The sequence below is a fragment of the Suricata suricatta genome, chromosome 10, assembly GCF_006229205.1.
Source record: "Suricata suricatta isolate VVHF042 chromosome 10, meerkat_22Aug2017_6uvM2_HiC, whole genome shotgun sequence".
NCBI lineage: Eukaryota > Metazoa > Chordata > Mammalia > Carnivora > Herpestidae > Suricata > Suricata suricatta.
In genome coordinates, this window is record NC_043709.1 from 13,977,102 (window position 1) to 13,996,465 (window position 19,364).

The following is a 19,364-nucleotide window of genomic DNA, read 5'->3' on the forward strand; positions in this document are numbered from 1 at the left end:
TGGGACGAGGGCAGACTGTACCGGAGAGGGACTGCAAAGTCAAGGTGTGCGGGCCTGCTTTTCTCCTATAAATTCTGGCCTGAGGTCAGCTGAAGGCGGGCGGCAGGTCACTCCACCCCTCCTTAACTAGAGCACTGCTGGCCTCAGTCAGGACGACCAAAGTGTCACCAGGGAACTCCTCACCCGCTGCGCCAGGAAAGAAGTGCCAGAAGGATGTGGGCGGCTGGGCTCAACTGGTTGAGCATCCGACTCCTGATCTCAGCTTAGGTCTTGATCTCAGGCTTGTGAGTTCAAGGCCTGCACTGGGCCCTGCACACTGAGTATGAAGCATATTAAAAAAAAAATACAACAAGTATGGAAGAAAGGAAGGGAGAGATGGAGGAAGGAAAGACTGAGGCAAATCCTTGTCCTTCCTTCCCCAGAACCTCATCTGGCTCAGGGAATCTTAATTGATCCATCCTGCACGGCTCTCATATGAGGGGGCTGTCATGAGAAATACATGCCAGGTGTGCCTGTGTGTGTCCTCATGCATACACACATATATATGTCTACCTTGTTATTATCTTAATATACTAATATGCACAGAAATAGGCATCTTGAAACTGTATTAAAGTTGTGAAAACAGCTTATTCCACCCTCAATTTCAGAGCAATTAAAAGAACAGAGAGGGTATCTGGGTGGCTCAGTTGGTTAAGCGTCCGACTTCAGCTCAGGTCATGATCTCGCAGTCTGTGGGTTCCAGCCCCACATCAGGCTCTGTGCTGGCAGCTCAGAGTCTGGAGCCTGGTTCAGATTCTGTATCTACCTCTCTCTCTGCCCCTCCCCTGCTCACCCTCTGTCTCTGTCTCTCTCAAAATAAAATAAAGACATAAAAAAAAAAAAAAGAACAGAACTAGGGGCCCCTGGTGGCTCAGTCAGTTAAGCATCCAACTTCGGCTCAGGTCATGATCTCACTGCTCGTGGGTTCCAGCCTTGTGTAGGGCTCAATGCTGACAGCTCAGAGCTTAGAGCCTGCTTCCAGTTCTGTGTCTCCCTTTCTCTCTGCCCCTCCCCCACTCACACTCTATTTCTCTCTCAAAAATGAATAAATGCTAAAAAAAATTAAAAGAACAGAACTAGTCAGTCCACATGGGTATGAATCTCATTCATTTCTGCCTCTTTCCTCAATAGATAGCCTTGGGCCAGTGGGTTTTCTCCTCTGGAAAACAGGATGGGGGGATGATAACAATGGTGCCCCTGTGTAGTGACATGAGGATCATCTGTGGAAATATGCCATAGAATCAGTAAGGACAGGCTGTAAAGTCAGAATCATATCTTGGGCCTCTGTCATAGCCAGGCTCTTTGATACATGCATTATGGGCTCTGGGTTGATTTAATTCCAACACAACCCTACAAAGAGATAGTCATTTTCACCAGTAAGGGGGTGAGGCAAGATCAGATCTCAGGTCTGCTGTGCCTGATTTCAAAACCTACGCTTTATTCTCTGCTCCCTATTCCTCCAAACCATCAATGATGACACTCGGTGGCTAAAATGAACAAATCAAGAGACTATAGATTCTGGCGAGGGTGTGGAGAGACGAGCACCCTCCTACACTGTTGGTAGGAATGTAAACTGGTGCAGCCGCTCTGGAAAATAGTGTGGAGGTTCCTCAAAAAACTATCAGTGGAACTCCCCTATGACCCAGCAATAGCACTGCTAGGGGTTTACCCAAGGGATACAGGACTGCTGATGCATAGGAGCACATGTACCCCAATGTTCATAGCGGCACATTCAACAATAGCCAAATCATGGAAAGAGCCTAAATGTCTATAAACTGACGAATGGATCAAGAAGATGTGGCTTATCTGTACAATGGAGTACTACGTGGCAATGAGAAAGAATGAAATCTGGCCATTTGTAGCAACGTGGATGGACCTCAAGGGTGTAGTGCTAAGTGAAATAAGTCAGGCAGAGAAGGACAGACACCCTATGTTTTCACTCATAAGTGTAACAGGAGAAACTTAACAGAGGACCATGGAGGAGAGGGAGGGGGAAAATAGTTGGTGAGAGGGAGGGAGGCAAACCATGAGAGACTCTTGAATACTGAAAACAAACTGAGGGCTGAAGAGGGAGGGGGAGAAGGGAGGGAGGGTGATGGGCATGGAGGAGAACACTTGGTATGAGCACTGGGTGTTGTATGGAAACCAACTTGACAATAAACTATTAAAAAAGTTTAAAAAATGATAATACTCAGTTGCTGTGAGCTCTTGGGCAAGCTGGTGAACCTCTCTGAGCCTCGCCTGTCTCCCATGTGAAGTAGGGATAATGATACCCAGGTCACTGGGCTGCTATAAGAATCGAAAGAGAGCATCTGTGTGGAGTATAGACAGTCCTGGCACATAGAAGCACACAAACTGGCTATTCTTATGAATTCATCAAATATTTATGTTGCCACATTTTCCCAGAAAAAAATGTGAGGTACCTATTATTAGTAGTCCCTTCAAGGAATTTATTAAAATGGTGATAATAACAATAGTTCCATGGGGCTATTGTGGGAAACACATGAATTGATATAAAGTTTGGAAGAGGGTGTGGCAATAGCAAATGCCTGACAAATATTAATTACTGTTGTTTTCACATGGGAGAACGGAGCCTCCACAGTTACTAATGTTCCCGTGTTACAGACGAGGAAAGCAAGGGACAGCAAGATTTTGTAAATGGCAGAGTCCTGCAGTGCTAGTGACAACATTAGGACTTGACACTAAGCTGTCTGCTGGTGCGTTTGATTGCATCTTTATATCCGTTACACTCTATCCCTACATCCCTATATTTCAGTGTTATTCATGGTATCACAGAGGATAAAATCTGTTCTTCATCATCTCCACTAGGATAGCCTAAGTGGAATGAGCTTAAGCTGCAAAATAAGGGGTAAGGGCAAACTTCCTCCTTAAGAAGGTTAGAATGAAAAGCCCATTCTTCATTCACTATGTAAGTTACTTTTCTCAAGCTCTTTATGTGGAAAAGAGCTCTTTCTCCCCATGATCTCAGAAAAATGTGTCCTGGGGTATTACCATATGAAGACGGGTTTATTCCTGAATTGCGCAAAAGCAGGGCTTACTAACCTTTTAGGGGTCCTGGGATCCTTTGAGAATCTGAAGCAGATGTGGACTCTCTACCCTGAAATATTAGATACAAATGGACACGTATGCACACAACCTGTTCATGGTCTTGTACTAGAATTTAAGGAGGGTTTAGAGCTCCCAACAGCCCATGCCCCTCAGGCCACAAATTGCTGAGCTTAAAGAATCTAGAAAAGGGGGGCCTGGGTGACTCAATCGGTTGAGCATCGGACTTCAGCTCACCTCACGATCTCACAGTTTGTGAGTTCGAGCTCCGCATCAGGAGCTGTGCTGACAGCTCGGAGCTTGGAGCCTGCTTCACATTCTGTCTCCCTCTCTCTCTGTTCTTCCCCTGTTTAGGCGCTCTCTCTCGCTCTCTCTCTCTCTCTCTCTCTCCCTCTCTCAGGACTAAATAAACATTAAAAAATAAATAAAATATTTTGGGTTACCTGGGTGGCTCAGTCAGTTGAGTGTCCGACTTTAACACAGGTCATGATATCATGGTCCTTGGGTTTGAGCTCTGTGCTGACCGCTAGCTTGGAGCCTGGAGCCTGCTTCAGATTCTGTGTCTCTTTCTCTCTCTGCTCCTCCCCTGTTCACACTCTGTCTCTCTGTCTCTCAAAAATAAATAAATGTAAAAAAATTTTTTTAAGAATTTAGGGGGAAAGGGAGAATGTGGAATAACTTTCTAACAAGGCATGGAGTCTGGGGCCAAATTGCCCAGATTTCACTGTTGGGCTCCCAGTTATCTGCTGTGTGAATTAGGTGAGAATTCATCTCTTTGAGGTTCAGTTTGTTCATCTGGTAAAATGTGGATAATGATAACAGTCTGCACATAGCACTGCCCTCTAGTAATTGCCCTTTAGCCTTGGCCACATAATGAGAATTTCTCATACTGTTAGCTCTGGGGTCCTGGGGTCTTCATTAGCCTCTCTGAGGACAGGTGCTTTCACCTGTAAAGCAGGGACCATAACACCCACGTCGTGGGGTTGCTGTTTTCTAAATTTCTAAGAGCACGTACTCTGTAAACGTCCTGTGTATGTTTAATGATATTATGACATTATCATCTCTGTCATTATTAGTAAACGCTCTCTTTGGCTCCTTCATAGGTATTCAAGCTGGGATGGAGATGATTGAGAAAATGGTTAAGGAAAAAGACATCCCAGACTTAAAAGGTTCTGAATCTCTGGAATTTCTGAAGGTTGATTATGTGAACTACAATTTTTCAAAGTAAGTAAAAAAGAGGTGCATTTTTAGCAGTGAAATTAATCTTTAAAACCTTAGGGTTGTAGATTTGCCCCCATGTCTTCTGGTGTAACACCAGCATCTGCACAGTAGAAGTTAAAACAGCTTTGGTAAGAGGCTTTATCAGATGAATGACCCGAGAGAGGGGTAATGAAGCTGACAAAGATTGTGGGTATTTGGGTCAGAACACCTGGGTCCACATCGTATCCCTGTTGCAAACTACTTGTGTGTGTGCCTGACGAATATGCTCAGAGTCCCATGTGCTTGCCTCTTTCCTAAAATGAGAACTCCTTGCCCCTTGACTTTCTAAGCAAAATTCTTGCCAATCCCATTGCAAACCCCACCCCCCTAAACCTCGATGTAGGATTCAACCACAGTCTCAAAAACAAATCTACTCTCATCAAGCCTTTCCTTATTTTAGTCAAGTTTAATTAAGATTTCAGAGGTCATAAAAACAGGCCACAAAATAAGAAGCTCAAAAGGAAAGAGTAGAGGAATCCTTTGGAAGCCCCATGATTTCATCAGAACCCAGGCTTCTTGTATTTCTCTGCCCCACCATCCTTGGTTCTGGCTTCTGTCCTCAGTTCTGGCTTCTGTCCTCAAAGGGGTCTCACGGTCCAGTATGGCCACTGCAGCTGAGCTGTCAAATCTGTCTGTCAGGCCTGAGAAGGAACAAGAGGCAAGGCTGAAAAGGCTCTTGTACCTGGGTTCTCTTCACTGAGTTTTTTTCTGAAGCCCTGCTCTAATAATACTCTGCCTATACAATAATGGACAGAATTTATGGCCCTGCTTATGAGCAAGGGAAACTGGAAAATTCATCTTCCAACCAGACAGCTTTGACATCCTGAACAAATCCAAGGATATTTAGGAAAGAAGAAGGGGAAATAGATGTTCAGACAGCAACCAGCAACTTCTGCCTTAGTTGCCAGCAAAAGCCACAAAGACAGTGTAGAGAGAGGAGGTCTTTGTCCATCGGGAGCTCAATCTTAAAGGGAAAGCAGAGAGTCAAGATTTTATAAAGAATTATCTGTGATTCACAATTTGCCCCAAGGCTTTATGAATCCACTGATAATCCCCTGCTGGCTCCAACCCTTTGGAGGAATAATTTCCCTGCTATCAAGGTTAATATTCTATAAAATCATGAGTCTTTTGAGGTGTGGGGTAGGGAGAAGAATGATAATCCTGGCAAATGCTCGAGTTGTTAATAAAGACAGTCATTCAACAACTATTTATTGAGCACCTACTAGGTACCAAGGTTTTGTTTTAGTCACTGAAGATATTATAGTGAATGACACAGATATATCTCCTGCTTTTAATGTCCAATAAGAGAGATGGACATGATATATTTACAGAATGAATTATTTAATTACAGTAATGATAATGCCACCGCAGAAAAATCCAGGGTGAATCATATATTATGAAGTGTGGTGAAGATGAGGAAACACAGTATCCTCATGCATTGCTCATGGGAGTCAATGAACTGGTTTAGCACTCTTATTTTTTGTTATGGGTTTTATTATTTATTTTTGAGAGACAGAGACAGTGTGAGCAGGGGAGGGTCAGAGAGAGAGGGAGATACAGAATCTGAAGCAGGCTGCAGGCTCTGAGCTGGCTGTCAGCAGAGAGCCCAACTCAGGGCTCGAACCCACAAATCCGGAGATCATGACCTGAGCCGAAGCTGGACGCTTAACCGACTGAGCCACCCAGACACCCTGGTTTAGCACTTTTAGATCTGTGCTCCCCACACAGGAGTCACTAGCCACATGTGGCCACTAAGCACTTTAAATGTGACAAGTGCAATCAAGGCACAAACTTTTCAAACTTTTACTTATTTAATTTCAATCAATTTTAATTTAAAACTTGGTATTCAGTTCAGTTATTGAAAAGCTTTTAAGTATGTGTGAGACAATTTGAGTATATAAGTTTACTTTATCAGTTGAAAATTTTATCCAATCAAATATAGGTCAAGTGTTTCTGATGAAATTCAATGTTCGCCTTAAGTCAGTCATATTATGAGTGTAAAATGCAGACCATATTTTGAAAAAAGTAAAGCAAAATATCCCATCAATAATTTTTATATTGACTATGTGTTGAAATGATACCATGTTAGACTATACTATGTTAAGTAAAAAATATATTAATAAAATGACTTACCTATTTCTTTTCCCTTTTTAAAATGTGAATACTAGAAATTTTTGAATTACATACGTGACTCACATTCAATTTCTGTTGGACAGTGCTATTTTAAAAGGTAATTTACAGGGCACCTGGGTGGCTCAGTTGATTGAGCATCTGACTTCGGCTCAGGTCATGGTCTTACGGTTCATGGATTCGAGCCCTCCATCAGGCTCTGTGCTGACAGCTAGCTCAGAGCCTGGAGCCTGCTTAGATTCTGTGTCTCTTCATTTCTCTGCCCCTCCCATGTTCACGCTCTGTCTCTGCCCCTCAAAAATAAATAAATGCAATTTAAAAAAAAATTTTAATAAATAAAAATAAAAGGTAATTTACAAGGACCTTTTTTTTAATGCATGCCCTTTGACCTACTAATCCCACTTCTCAGCATCCCCACTAGAAAGACACGCATGTAAACAGCACATCAGAATGTTCTGTGTGGTATAGTTTATAACAAAGAAATACCAGAAATAACCTAAGTGACCACCAACAAAGAAATGACTTTTTTCATGGTCCATTCATAGCTTGAATATAACTAGACCTATATGTACCAAACTGAAAATATTTCCAAGACCTGTTAAATGAATTTCTACCATCCTCTTCCCGCAGTGGGACTCAGGGTGTGTAACAAAGAACAGGTAGGAAAGGATGCAAAATAGAAGAGTAAATAGGCATTTGTTATCAGCCCTCACACTTATGGTTTATAGTTTTCCTAACCTCGGTTCATAACAATGCCTTTCTCCTTGCCGCAGTTGTGCATAGGTGATCTCATTTTGTCTTCCCAGCCTACCCATGAGTAACCCTCCCTCTGAGTGATTGCCTGAAAGAGGTTAAGTGCCTTCCCTTAGTGTGCACGGCTAGCACAAAATTCACCTCCAAGCTGAGTGCCCCTTGCACAATACATGAAGTGGCATAGCCTGGTGATTAAGAAAACAGTCTGAGAACAGATCGAGGAGGGCTCCAGGTCTGGTTCTACCAGCCACATATGACTACAACCAAGTGCCTTATCTTCTCATCTCTGGGTTGCGGATTGCAAAAACAGCAACAGTCTCATGGGATTATCATGAGGATTAAAATGAGCTAATGCACGTAAAGTGCTTACCGCGGTGCCTGGCATGGAGCAATCACTCAACACATGAGCCATCTACCTATAGAGATGGCACACAGCCCATTGTCTCTTACTTACATGTTTGACAGCTCAGAGAATCCTAGAGGAAGTTAATACTCTAAAATAGGTGTCTCAACTAGGGAAGATACTGTCCACATAGAGAGCACCTGGGGATAGGAGAACGGCACCCTCGAGATTGTCCAACTATGGGAGAGGGGCCCTACTGGCACGTAGCTGGCACATGCCTGCAATGTGTACAAAGTCCTCTACAAAAACTACTTGACCCACCCAAAATACTAATATCCCCACCCCGTTGAGAAACACTGGAGCAGCTGAAGGAAAAAATAATGATGGCGATGTTGTACTGTCTTTAATGAAACTAAAGAAATTTATTATTTTCACATTTGTCTCTAAACTTGCTCATTTCCCCCTCAACTAGAAACAAGGGGCCTCCTGGCAAGGACTAAAGGGGAATCAGAAGGCAATGCCCAGAGGCAGCACCACAAACCCTGGGGTTCCTCCCCCTACAGGAATCAGGAGTTCCACAAACCTCCTTTCTGATTTTTGCCGAACTTAGAGAAGTGCTAGAAGATGTGCACTGACCTCTCTGCTTCTCGTTCTACAGCATAAAAATCAACGCCTTTTCATTTCCAAACACTTCATTAGCCTTTGTGCCTGGGGTGGGAATCAAGGCACTGACTAACCACGGCACTGCCAACATCAGCACCAATTGGGAAGTCAAGTCTCCGCTCTTGTGAGTATCCCACTGAAAAACGTCTGCCACTGTTCTGGGAAGAAATGGAACAAAAACTGGAAGTACATACATTTGGTGATGTTTTTGACATTAGGCTTATTTCCCTTAGCCATTAACAGTCTTTCTCAGCGTTTTTTTTCCCCAGGAGAGATTTAAATCAGGATATCTCTGTTGGGGGCTGGAGAGGGGAGGTGGTGGGAAGACTGAAAAGCATCCATCCCTCAAAGGCAGAGCAAAATGTCATTTAAGATTTCCTGAGAGCTAGAAGGAATGAACACGTACTCAAAATTTTAGATCTTCATTGAGTCACTGTAGGATTTTGGTCCATTCCACACACTTCCCCATCCACAGGGACAACTGATTGGGAGATGGGACCTCCCTACCTCACAAGGAGATAAGAGAGTGATAGTCAGCTGCAGCCCAATTCTCTCCCTACCAAAAGGCCTTTCAACCCTCCTAGAGAAAGGAGGTATAGAGTTCAAGGTACACTTGCAGACCACCTACTACATGCAAGTCACTGTCCTGCGTGTAACGTTTAGGTCTGCCTTGGTTGGTGCCCCAGAATGGCACATTCACTCATCCACTTGGTCACTCAACAACCATTTATTGGGTGCCTACCATGTACCATTTGTCCCCATTTCCAGAACTCCAGTCCTGTAGACTGTAGAGAAATTATATATTCTCCTGTAAGTAACATAGTTTCAGAGGTTCATTCATTTCTTCACTGACTCATCAGCCACATATTAAATGCTCTTTCTGTGTGCTTATCCTGGGGACAAGGAGATGAATAATACATACTCCAGTCCCTCAGAGAGTTCACAGACTCTGTCACATCCCCATCTGAGCCTGTCCTAAGTAAGGCTGTCCTGTGTTCTCTCTCCAAGCACTGTATACAAATAGTGCTTAATAGGCACTCAGCCAGTGTGTGCACCAGAGCACTCAGGATAAAAAAAGCTAAGCCAAAGCTGTCAGCATTCACATATTCACTGCTTCATTTGTTTAGTAAATCCATTCAGCACCAACTCTGCTCCTACCCGTTATTGGTGCCAAGAATCCAAAGGTGACAAAGCCCTCTAGGAGCCTAGAGGAGTCATAGAAATGATCCCTCTCTCTCCTGCCCAGGCCTGAGTAACCTCGCGCTTTTTCTTTCAACAGCCAAGACACGGGAGGAGCTGATCTGTTTCTCTCTGGGGTCTACTTCACCGGTATCGTTGTCCTGGCCCGCAATGACTTTGGTCACCCAATCCTGACGCTCCAAGACTGCTATGCCCAAGTGAATCATGCCCACGTCTCCTTTTCCGGAGAACTCAGGTGAGAGCACCACAGTGGGTGGTCACTAGTCTGGGGCTAGATTCTCCAGCAGCACTGGAGAGGTTTATAACTGGCAGATATGGTTCCTGAATAAGCCCATATTTTCTCTTTTCCCCAGTGTCCTGTACAACTCCTTTGCTGAGCCCATGGAGAAACCCATTTTAAAGAACCTAAATGAAATGGTAAGTCTTTAGAGATGACACGGCCACAATAAAATGCTCAAAAGCAGTTCTGCCATGCTTTACTTACCTGTTAGTCAATAAAACTTTATTGAGCACCTGCTGCATGCCAGGCATCATCCAAGGCACTTTCACATACATTATCTTCTGTGACTTAAGTTTTGCAAATGTCTACCATGCGCCAAACACGGCAGTAAGTGCTGGGGATGCAGAGATAAATAAAACAGTGTTCCTGTCTTCAAGTGCTCACCACAGGATGGGCCAACCCTCAGCAAGAGTTCATTTATTGTGTACCTACTGCATACCCACCACTAGGCTACAGGCTGTTGGGGATGTAAGAAAGGAATTCACTTATCTTTTCAGGAAAACCAAACTCAGTCTTATAGAAAAATAACTGAATGAATATTTGAATTTAATACATAATTACATATTTGAATTTAATACATAATTACATGATCATTAGATTGAACTGAAGGGGTTCAGAGAAATGGAAAGAGTAAATCAAAAGGGCCTAAACGTTTTCTGGGGGATATTCTTTGGAGGATGGAGGACTTGAACAGGGCCTTCAGGTAGAAGTACAATTTTGATAGGTAAGGAGTGGGGAGAAGAATGGTTATTTCCAGAAACAGTGTAAGTGACAAGGAGGCGCTTAGTGAGTATCAGTGGGGAAATCAGCATGCAAACACATCCAGCACCTCGTCCAAGGAAGTGACCCAGCTGGTCAGGGGACTCGGAAGTTTCACAGTCTTTCTCCACCCGCGCCTGACTGGTGCTGGGGGCCAGTGCACGTGCGTGTTCGAGGGGGACAGGGCAGGTGCTGTCATGTCCACGGGACCCACGGTCACCACCGTTCCTCTGTTCGAAACAAGGCATGATTCTTTGGCCTCTGACAGGAAGCCACTAGTTAAGTTGGCCTGGAGTTTATTTATGATTTAGAGACCACGGACGCTTCCGCTTCTAGTATTCCCTCTGTGGCACGGGAATATAGAGGAGAATGCTCAGACCACAACTATCTGGATTTCCCATCCTGGTAATGTGACTCCTGGCAGCTCGCGGAGGCTCTCTGAGTTTGGCTTTCCCATCTCTGAACAGTGGCACCCACCTCTCCGTGCCATCGTGAGGCAGTGGGGTTAAAACACTACAGCTGACATTTACCGAATGCTTGCTGGGCAACTTTACACAGATACCTCAATTTCTCCTCACAGCGACATGATCAAGTGAATACAATTATCATCCCCATGTTTCAGATGAGGACACTGAGGACAGAGTGCAAACAACTTTGCCAAGGGCGCCAATCCCAGGTGGCCCAGGCTCATAACCACCATGCTGAGAGCCTGGCACACGCCTGGCACACAGCAGCCCGTTCCAGGCTGACACTCTTTCTCCTTTGAAAAGATGAGCTGGAGTCTGATTCAGGACTGATTTTCTAGCTAGTGGGCTCTCAAGCCAGCCAAGTGGGAGAGTGGAGGCCCCGGCTGTAGCCTCTCCCAGCAGAGCACGGCACGGCAGAACAGGCAGCAGGTTCCTCAGGAGTGACCGCACTAGCAGGCACTGGGCACATGTCCTGTCACGCCCCAGAGAGAAAAGCCGAGGGCTCATTCTTTTATAGGGCTACCTGGGTGTCGTCCTGGCTGCTCTGTTTAGCCAGCATTCACTGACATGTCACCCATACGTATGTAATATGAGGCCCATGGGCATCGACTAATTTCAGGGAAAGTCCTGGTGACCAAAGGGAGAATGTCTCCTAACCAGAAGGCCTTTGTTTGCAGGGTCTAAGTCATAAATAGAGGTTTCAAGTGCAATATGATAACCTGCAATTGTTTTATTCCTTTTATGACCAGCTCTGTCCCATCATCATGAATGAGGTGGAAGCCCTGAATGTCAACCTCAGCACGATAGAGGGTGAGTCCTAGAGCTGCCTCTCTGGGATGGGTCTCTTCCCACCCTCACACTTTGCTGCTCTCCAGGTTTCAGCGCCAGACCCCCAGCTCTTCTGCCTGCGTTATGCTCTGCAAACTCGAGCCACCGGAAGGCTATGTATAGGGCCTGCTCTTTTCCTTTTTAAAATTTTTTTTTAAAGTTTTATTTATTTTTGAGAGAGAGAGTGCAAGTGAGGGAGGGGCAGAGAGAAAGGAAAACACAGAACCTGAAGCAGGCTCCAGGCTCTGAACTGTCCACACAGAGCCCAACGCAGGGCTCAAACCCACGACCCGCAAGATCATGACCTGAGCCAAAGTCCGATGCTCAACTGACTGAGCCACCCAGGTGCCTCAGGCCTGCTCTTTTCTGCTGCTAACCAACTTTAGACATGGAGTGGGGGGCTTCTGGAGACTAGGTGCAGGTCGGAGAATTAAACTCTCTGGGGCTTTAATCCCAGCTCTGGCGCTAAATCCATCCTCTCCGGGATGATTAATGCCAATCTCGACTGAGTTGTACACCCCCCACCCCATTCTAACCCCTTCAGTGGCTCCTTTCTGCCTCCGGATCAAGTCCAAATGCTCTAACATGGTTTCCAAGCCACCACGCTCCGGCTCAAGTTACCTCTCTCGGCCTCATGTTGCACGTGTCTCTACTCCAGCAAATACTTTTACTGTCCCTGAGGCCCTTGCTTGGCTCACGCTGCCCTCCCTGCCTAAGAGAACTTCCTCTCCCCTCTACCCATTTAATCATTTAATAGATATTTATTGAATACCCATTTTCTTGCCAGCACTGAGCTAAGCCCTAAGGGATCCAATCCCTTCCACTTGCTACCCTTGAGGCATCCCTTATTCTGTCCACTTCTTGTTATCATTTAAGGATCGGCTCAGACATGGTCTCCTCCAACAGGGCTTCGAGGATAGCCTGCACCGCAAAGTTTTACGTCCCCCAAGGTCACATGGTACTTCAGATGTATCTGTCTCTCTTCGCACTCTATCTGTTCTTTCACCAAAAGTGTTCTGAGAACCTGCTACAGGCTTCGTGCTGTTCTTGGTGCTGGGAATGCAACAGTAAGCCAGGAGACAGAAATCCTTGCCCTCACGGGACTATTCACAGAAGACAGACAGGCAAGCAAGATAATAAGTAAAATCTATGATACTGACGAGATAAGTGATACGAAGAAAGATAAAGCAGAGAAGGAGCTGTGAAGGCATTTCTGTTTAAAAAAAAAAAAAAAAAGAGTGGCCAGGAAAGGCAGCACTGAGCAGGTGACATTACAGTAAAAATTTGAATGGAGCAGGGAGTGAGCCACTCCTAGATCTCGACGGAGAACACTCCAGGTAGAGGAAACCACAAGCACAGAAGCCCATGTGGGAGCATGCCAAGTGTGTCGGAGGAGCTACGAGGAGGCCACACGGGGAGCAGAGGGTGTGAGGGGAAAGGCAGCCAGGGCGGAGGTCAGACAGGGAGAAAGCAGCGGTCAGATCTTCCAGGCTCTGCAGGTCAATACAAAGGCTGGTGCTTAATCTGAGATGAAAATGTTTGGGAGATTCTGAGCAAGGCTTGCATGAGCCGACTTATATTGTAAGGAGCTCACCCTGGCTTCCGTCTACTAACAACAAACAGAAAGGGGGCAAGGGTGGAAGCAGGGAGAACACTTGAGAGTCTCCTGCAATGACCTGTGTGAGTAATGATGGCCGTTGGCTGGATGGAGTAATGAAGATGGTAGGACACACTCAGGTTCTGGGTGGTCCTTGAAGGTAGGGACAATGGTATTTGCTGACACACTGCACATGCGTCATGAAGGGAATCAAGGACAACCCCAGGTTTTTACCTGAGCCACTAGAAAATTGGAAGAGTGGAATTGCCATTTACCAAGATGGGGAAGACTGACTGTAAGCGTAAGTCCGTAGGGGGACCATCAGGAGCTCAGTTTTAGACCTGCTCTCACTGTACTATAACTTCCTGTTCATGTGTCTGCCTCTTCGCCCACAAGCACAGGCACTCTCTGGCCATGTCCCCAGCACTAGGAGCAGTGCCTAACCTGCACTCGGTGGATGAATATCGGGTCAATGAAGGGACTCAGGGTGGTTGGACAAGTGAATCAGTCAGGAAAGAGAAAGACGTAGTGAGGAAAGAACTGGCCAAGGACTCCCATGTTCTAGTTTGCCATGGACAAGTTTCTCTGTTGGTAGGAGCCTCACTCCCTCACCTGTAAAATGGGCGTGGTCCTGCTCCCCTCCCAGGACAGTGAGGAGATCAGTTCCTACTGTGAATTTAAAAGCATTTTAGAAGCTATAGTGACATAAGGCAGAATTAGGCCCTTACCTTGCAAGACCCTTCATCTTTTCTTGCTTCTTATCCCCATCCGCGGGATAAACCAATCACAGCGTCCAGGAGGAGAAGAGGTGGTTCTCAGATCCTTCCTCTGGAACAGGGAGGGGGTCTTCATATCATAGAACCCGTGGTGGGCAGGAGGGCAGCTCTCCCAGGCCAGGCCGGAACCCCGAGCCCACACCCCTGTGTACAACCTGCCTCAGACTCTGAGACCGAGCTTCCTGTGAACCCCACCTACCGCCCCCTGGTCCCCTGGCCTTCTGCCGCTCTGAACATTATAATACAAAACACAAACTGAATTAATAGACTGTGCATGAACATTTTCTTGGCCTCTTTAACTTAAGGAATTTTATTCCTATCTATCTGTTTCTCTCAAAATTTCTTTTTAAAGATGATTTCTAATTATAATAATAATACATATTTACTGTAAAAAATTAAAGTTCTAACTGTATAGAAGGCTATAAGGTAGAACTTGGAAGCTTCTCATTATACCAGCCTAATATATGTGGTTTAATAGTAATAAGAAAATTTTGTCTAATTTTTTAAATGTTTTTTTAAGTTTCTTTATTTTGAGAGAGAGAGAGTCAGCGAGCAGTGGAGGGGCAGAGAGAGAGGGAGAGAGAATCCCAAGCAGGCTCTGCTCTGTCAGCGCAGACCCCAGTGCAGGACTTGAACTCACAAACCATGAGATCATGACCTGAGCCAAAATCAGAAGTCAGATGCTTAACCAACTGAGCTGCCCAGGCGCCCCTGTCTAATTTTTTTTTTTTTTTTACTTTTTTTTACGTCTTTTATTTATCTTTGAGAGACAGAGAGAGACAGCGCAAGCAGGGGAGGGTCAGAGAGAGAGGGAGACACAGAATCCGAAGCAGGCTCCAGGCTCCGAGCTAGCCGTCAGCACAGAGCCCAATGCGGGGCTCGAACCCACAAACTGTGAGATCATGACCTGAGCCGAAGCTGGCCGCTTAACCGACTGAGCCACCCAGGCGCCCCTCTAATTTTCTTTTTAAAAAGAAGTATATATGGGGACACCTGGGTGACTCAGTCAGTCTGACTTCGGCTCATGGTTCTTGAGTTCGAGCCCCACATCAGTCTGTGTGCTGACAGCTCAGAGCCTGGAGCCTGCTTTGGATTCTGTGTCTCCCTCTTTCTCTTTCTCTCTCTCTGCCCCTCCCTGACTTTCACTGGCTCTCTCTCAAAAATAAATAAACATTTAAAAAATTTTTTAATTAAAAGAAGAAGTATATTACATTGTGTTCATGGGTGTATGTGTGTGTATATATATAAAAGGCTATACTTGGGGTGCCTGGGTGGCTCCGTCAGTTGAGCATCTGACTCTTGATATTGGCTCAGGTCATGATCTCATTGTATTGGCCTTTGCTCTGGCAGTGTGGGGCCTGCTTGGGATTCTCTCTGCCTCTCTCTCTGACCCTCTTCTGCTTGCTCACTCTCTCTAAAAATAAATAAGTAAACTTAAGAAAAGAAAAGGCTCTACAACAACATTTTACTGATGTTTCCTTCAGTGTAATGTGATTAAAAATGATTTTTACTTTCTTCTTTTGACTTCCCTACTTATCCTGGGCTTTGAAAAGTGAGCATGTATTACTTATAAAATAAGGGTAATCATTATCTTAAATAACAGAGAATTAAAATTATGTTGTCCTGGATAGATAATAATCATTTGCTATACTATGCCTTTAATGTAAATTTTCTTTTGTATTTGTTTGTTATTTAGTTTTAACCAAGATAGACAACTATACTTTGCTGGATTATTCCCTAATCAGTTCTCCAGAAATTACTGAGAATCACATCGACCTGAATTTGAAGGTAACTTTCTCATCATCAGAATTCTCTTCCTGGCTCTCAAGAGCCAATATTTGAAGAACAAATATTATGTGCAAAAGAAAATATAACTACAGACCCTTCAGATAATTTAATTTCCTCTCAAGCAATTCCCTCATGCTTTTGCTCCTTCAAAAGGCTCTTCAACATTTTCTTGATGGGATTGCCCAACACGTGTCTGCCTTCTTCAAGGAAAGAATCGTGATGCCTTTGTCTCTGGGAACAGGTCTGATGCTAAGGGCAGGAGGCACAGTGTCTCTGCATGTATCAGAACTTAACATATGAATAGATTACACATATCGATACTCCTACTCCTGTCCCGTTGGTAGCTTTAACCGGGAGATGTTGACCTCTGTCAGGCCCGTTCGCATATAAAAATGGTGTTTGCTGATTCTGGAAAAAGAGATTAATTGTCTTTATGTTTAGTTTTGCCCCAAAGTTAATATCATTGTTTTGTTAAGTGCATATTGACTTATATTTCAATCACTTAGAGTTGTTCAAATCAATTAAATGTTACTCAAGACATCATTTTGTGACAATACCCTATAGCTAATGAGGACAGCATTAGGAATGCCCCAAAGACGCTTTAAACCATTGAGAGTCCTGCATCCTTCTGAGTCTTTCTGTGACACCCAGATGCTCACTAGTCACAGAGTTTGAAGGTCAAGGGTTTGGCGTCTCTACATGGCACCTCAGAAGCTATGTGGAGCTGTGCATCCAGTTAAATGCACCTGCCTTCCTTTCTCTGAGAGAAGGCCACATCCCAGGGTGGACAGACACGTCCATGTCTGCTCAAGAAGTCATCAGAATTCAAAAACCAAAGTTGCTAGTCAAGGAGTCAGAAGGTCTTGTTGTCTTTTAATCCGTACAGGATTTCTGGAATTTTCCTGATTCTGGTATGAGTGGATCCACTTTCTTTAGTGCTGTACATCCGAGTCTTCACCTCATACACTGATCTTTCTCTCTGTTTTCCCACAGGGCGTAGTCTACCCACTGGAAGACCTCACTGACCCGCCCTTCTCGCCAGTTCCTTTTGTGCTGCCGGAACGCAGTGACTCTATGTTGTATGTTGGAATCTCTGAGTTTTTCTTTAAATCTGCATCCTTTGCCTACTTTACAGCCGGAGCCTTCAACGTCACCCTCTCCACAAAAGAGGTGAGGAGAGTTAACGGATGGTGACAATCAGCACCAACATTTAATCTTATTATAAGTAGCCCATTACAGGAATTTTAATCATAATTTCTATTTCCCAGGCCTTTTTAGACCCCCAGTCCTACCAGGACATGAATGAAGTAATTGTGAATTAAATGTTGTTATTGGCTGAGAAGTTGTTGGGTGTCCAGTTCTGCTATTTTCTGTTTTGTGTGATACCAGGCCACTGTTCTAGATTGATCTTAAATAATGCCAGGATTCCCCTCAACACTTATGACCTGCGACTTCAGGCATTTTCAGTTTATTTAACTTCTCTGTGCCAGGGAGTCATCATTTGGGAAATGGGGATAATAATAATTCCACTCTCCAAAGGTTGATGTGGACAGTAGGGAGGTTTAAAGATATGTAAAGCATTCAGAGCAATACCGAGCACAGACTAAGTGTTATAGAACACTCTAAGTGTTACTTACTATCTTTATTATTATTATGGCTTGTGTTAGGCCAACACAAAGAGGAGAACTTGTTGGTAATTACAACTGATTTATCTACAATGACCAGTAATAGTACACATACTCATAGATTCTCTTTGCCATGCCACTCCCTTTTATGAGAATACTCTCTCCAGTCAGCCAACAACTCCTATCAAGTATCCCCTACAAATATTTTCATTCCAGAAAAGGGTCTTAATTATACAAGTGGTTATAACGCTGTGTTCAAAACACCAGGTGTGGCCACACCAGCTACCATAGAGTGCCAAGAGTTAGAAAGGCCTAGCTTCAGATCTGAGACCCATTCATCTATGCAGATAAATTACTTAAGCATCCTTTGTCTCAGGAATCTCTGAAAATGTGGGGCAATAATACAAGACTTATTGTTAACCACTGTAGGATGTTTACACATGGGTCATACATGTATGACACATACAGTGTTGCCAAGGTCAAAAGGCACTTACTCAAAAGGAAAATACTTACTCAAAAGGCAGGTACTTCCTGTGTGACCTTGAGCAAGTTACTTTATTTCTCTGGGCCTCAGATTTCCTGTGGTTGGGTTATAAAATGATAGGCTACCTTTAAACAATAATCATTTGTTGGTAGAACAACTTCATGATTCATAAAAATAGAAGGAAAGCTAGATTTTCCCTGAAAAGAGAACCCAGGTAAAAATATTACAATGATATGATGGTCTTTCTTTTCCAGATTTCCAACCATTTGGTTCAAAACTCTCAAGGTGTTGGCAACGTGCTCTCCCGGGTGAGTGCTGAGGGTTCAACTCCTTGATAGTTCTGGAAGATTCTTGGGCTCTTTCTATTCCTTTTTGGTCTAAAACTAAGTCCATTTTTCCATTCTGAAGATATTTTCTTTTCTTGTAACAAAATATCCACACATACTTATTAAACAATGTACTATTAGAGGTATTATAAGTTTACAGAATAAATCAACTGTCCCTGCCATAAGTGTCCTCCACACATTTGAAATGATCAGCCTAAATGGAAAATGAGGGAATACTGCCCATGTTTGTACCTTTAGTGGAGCAGCTATTAATCTGACGCCTGCTTAGCACCTGCTTGTTGGACATCGTGTACTGAAAGGCTCAGGTGTGCTCTTGAGGAGAGAGAGAGGCGCATAGAGCATCCTGCCTCTAGAGCAAGGATCTTGAGTCAGACAGACCTAGATTTGAATCCCAGTTCTTCAACTTATTCACCTGGAAATTATTTAACCAAAGAAGACTTACCTGTCTTCCGCTATGAAACAGGGATTCTGACAGAACCTGTGCACGGGGACTTTGTAAAGATTAAACCAGATAATTCTGATATGTTCAGTGAATGTCAGCTGCTGGTATTATTTGTTTCGTGTGTGGGGGTGGTGGTGGTATAATTATTGAAGAGCTTTGCTTCTATTCTTCACTGCATGATGTAAGATTTAATCACGCCAGGGCACCCCAAATTGGTGATTTCCCCTCATCAACTCAACCCTTCTCTGCTTCTTTCCCTGGACATCGGAAGATCGCAGAGATCTACATCTTGTCCCAGCCCTTCTTGGTACGAGTCATGGCAACGGAGCCTCCCGTGATCAGGTTACTACCGGGTAACTTCACCCTAGACATCCCTGCCTCCATCATGATCCTCACCCAGCCCAAGAACTCAAGTGCTGAAGCCATCGTTTCCATGGACTTTGTAAGCCTGCGGGGGCAGAAGGGCAGCCTGTGGGCACAAATCATGTTCCTATAGTGGCTACTGAGTGGCAGTGCT

At 44.4% G+C, this 19,364-nt stretch overlaps 1 protein-coding gene across 1 annotated transcript in view; it reads left to right on the forward strand.

The window, feature by feature from the left end:
• BPIFC (BPI fold containing family C) overlaps positions 1-19,364 on the forward strand; it is a 42,271-nt gene that overhangs the window by 7,555 nt on the left and 15,352 nt on the right. Inside the window, exons 3-11 of the mRNA XM_029955167.1 lie at positions 4,209-4,329; positions 8,250-8,378; positions 9,534-9,689; positions 9,808-9,871; positions 11,710-11,770; positions 15,858-15,949; positions 16,943-17,119; positions 18,313-18,366; positions 19,119-19,289. Of these exons, the coding sequence (XP_029811027.1) occupies positions 4,209-4,329; positions 8,250-8,378; positions 9,534-9,689; positions 9,808-9,871; positions 11,710-11,770; positions 15,858-15,949; positions 16,943-17,119; positions 18,313-18,366; positions 19,119-19,289 (1,025 nt within the window). The remainder of the gene's footprint in view (positions 1-4,208; positions 4,330-8,249; positions 8,379-9,533; positions 9,690-9,807; positions 9,872-11,709; positions 11,771-15,857; positions 15,950-16,942; positions 17,120-18,312; positions 18,367-19,118; positions 19,290-19,364) is intronic.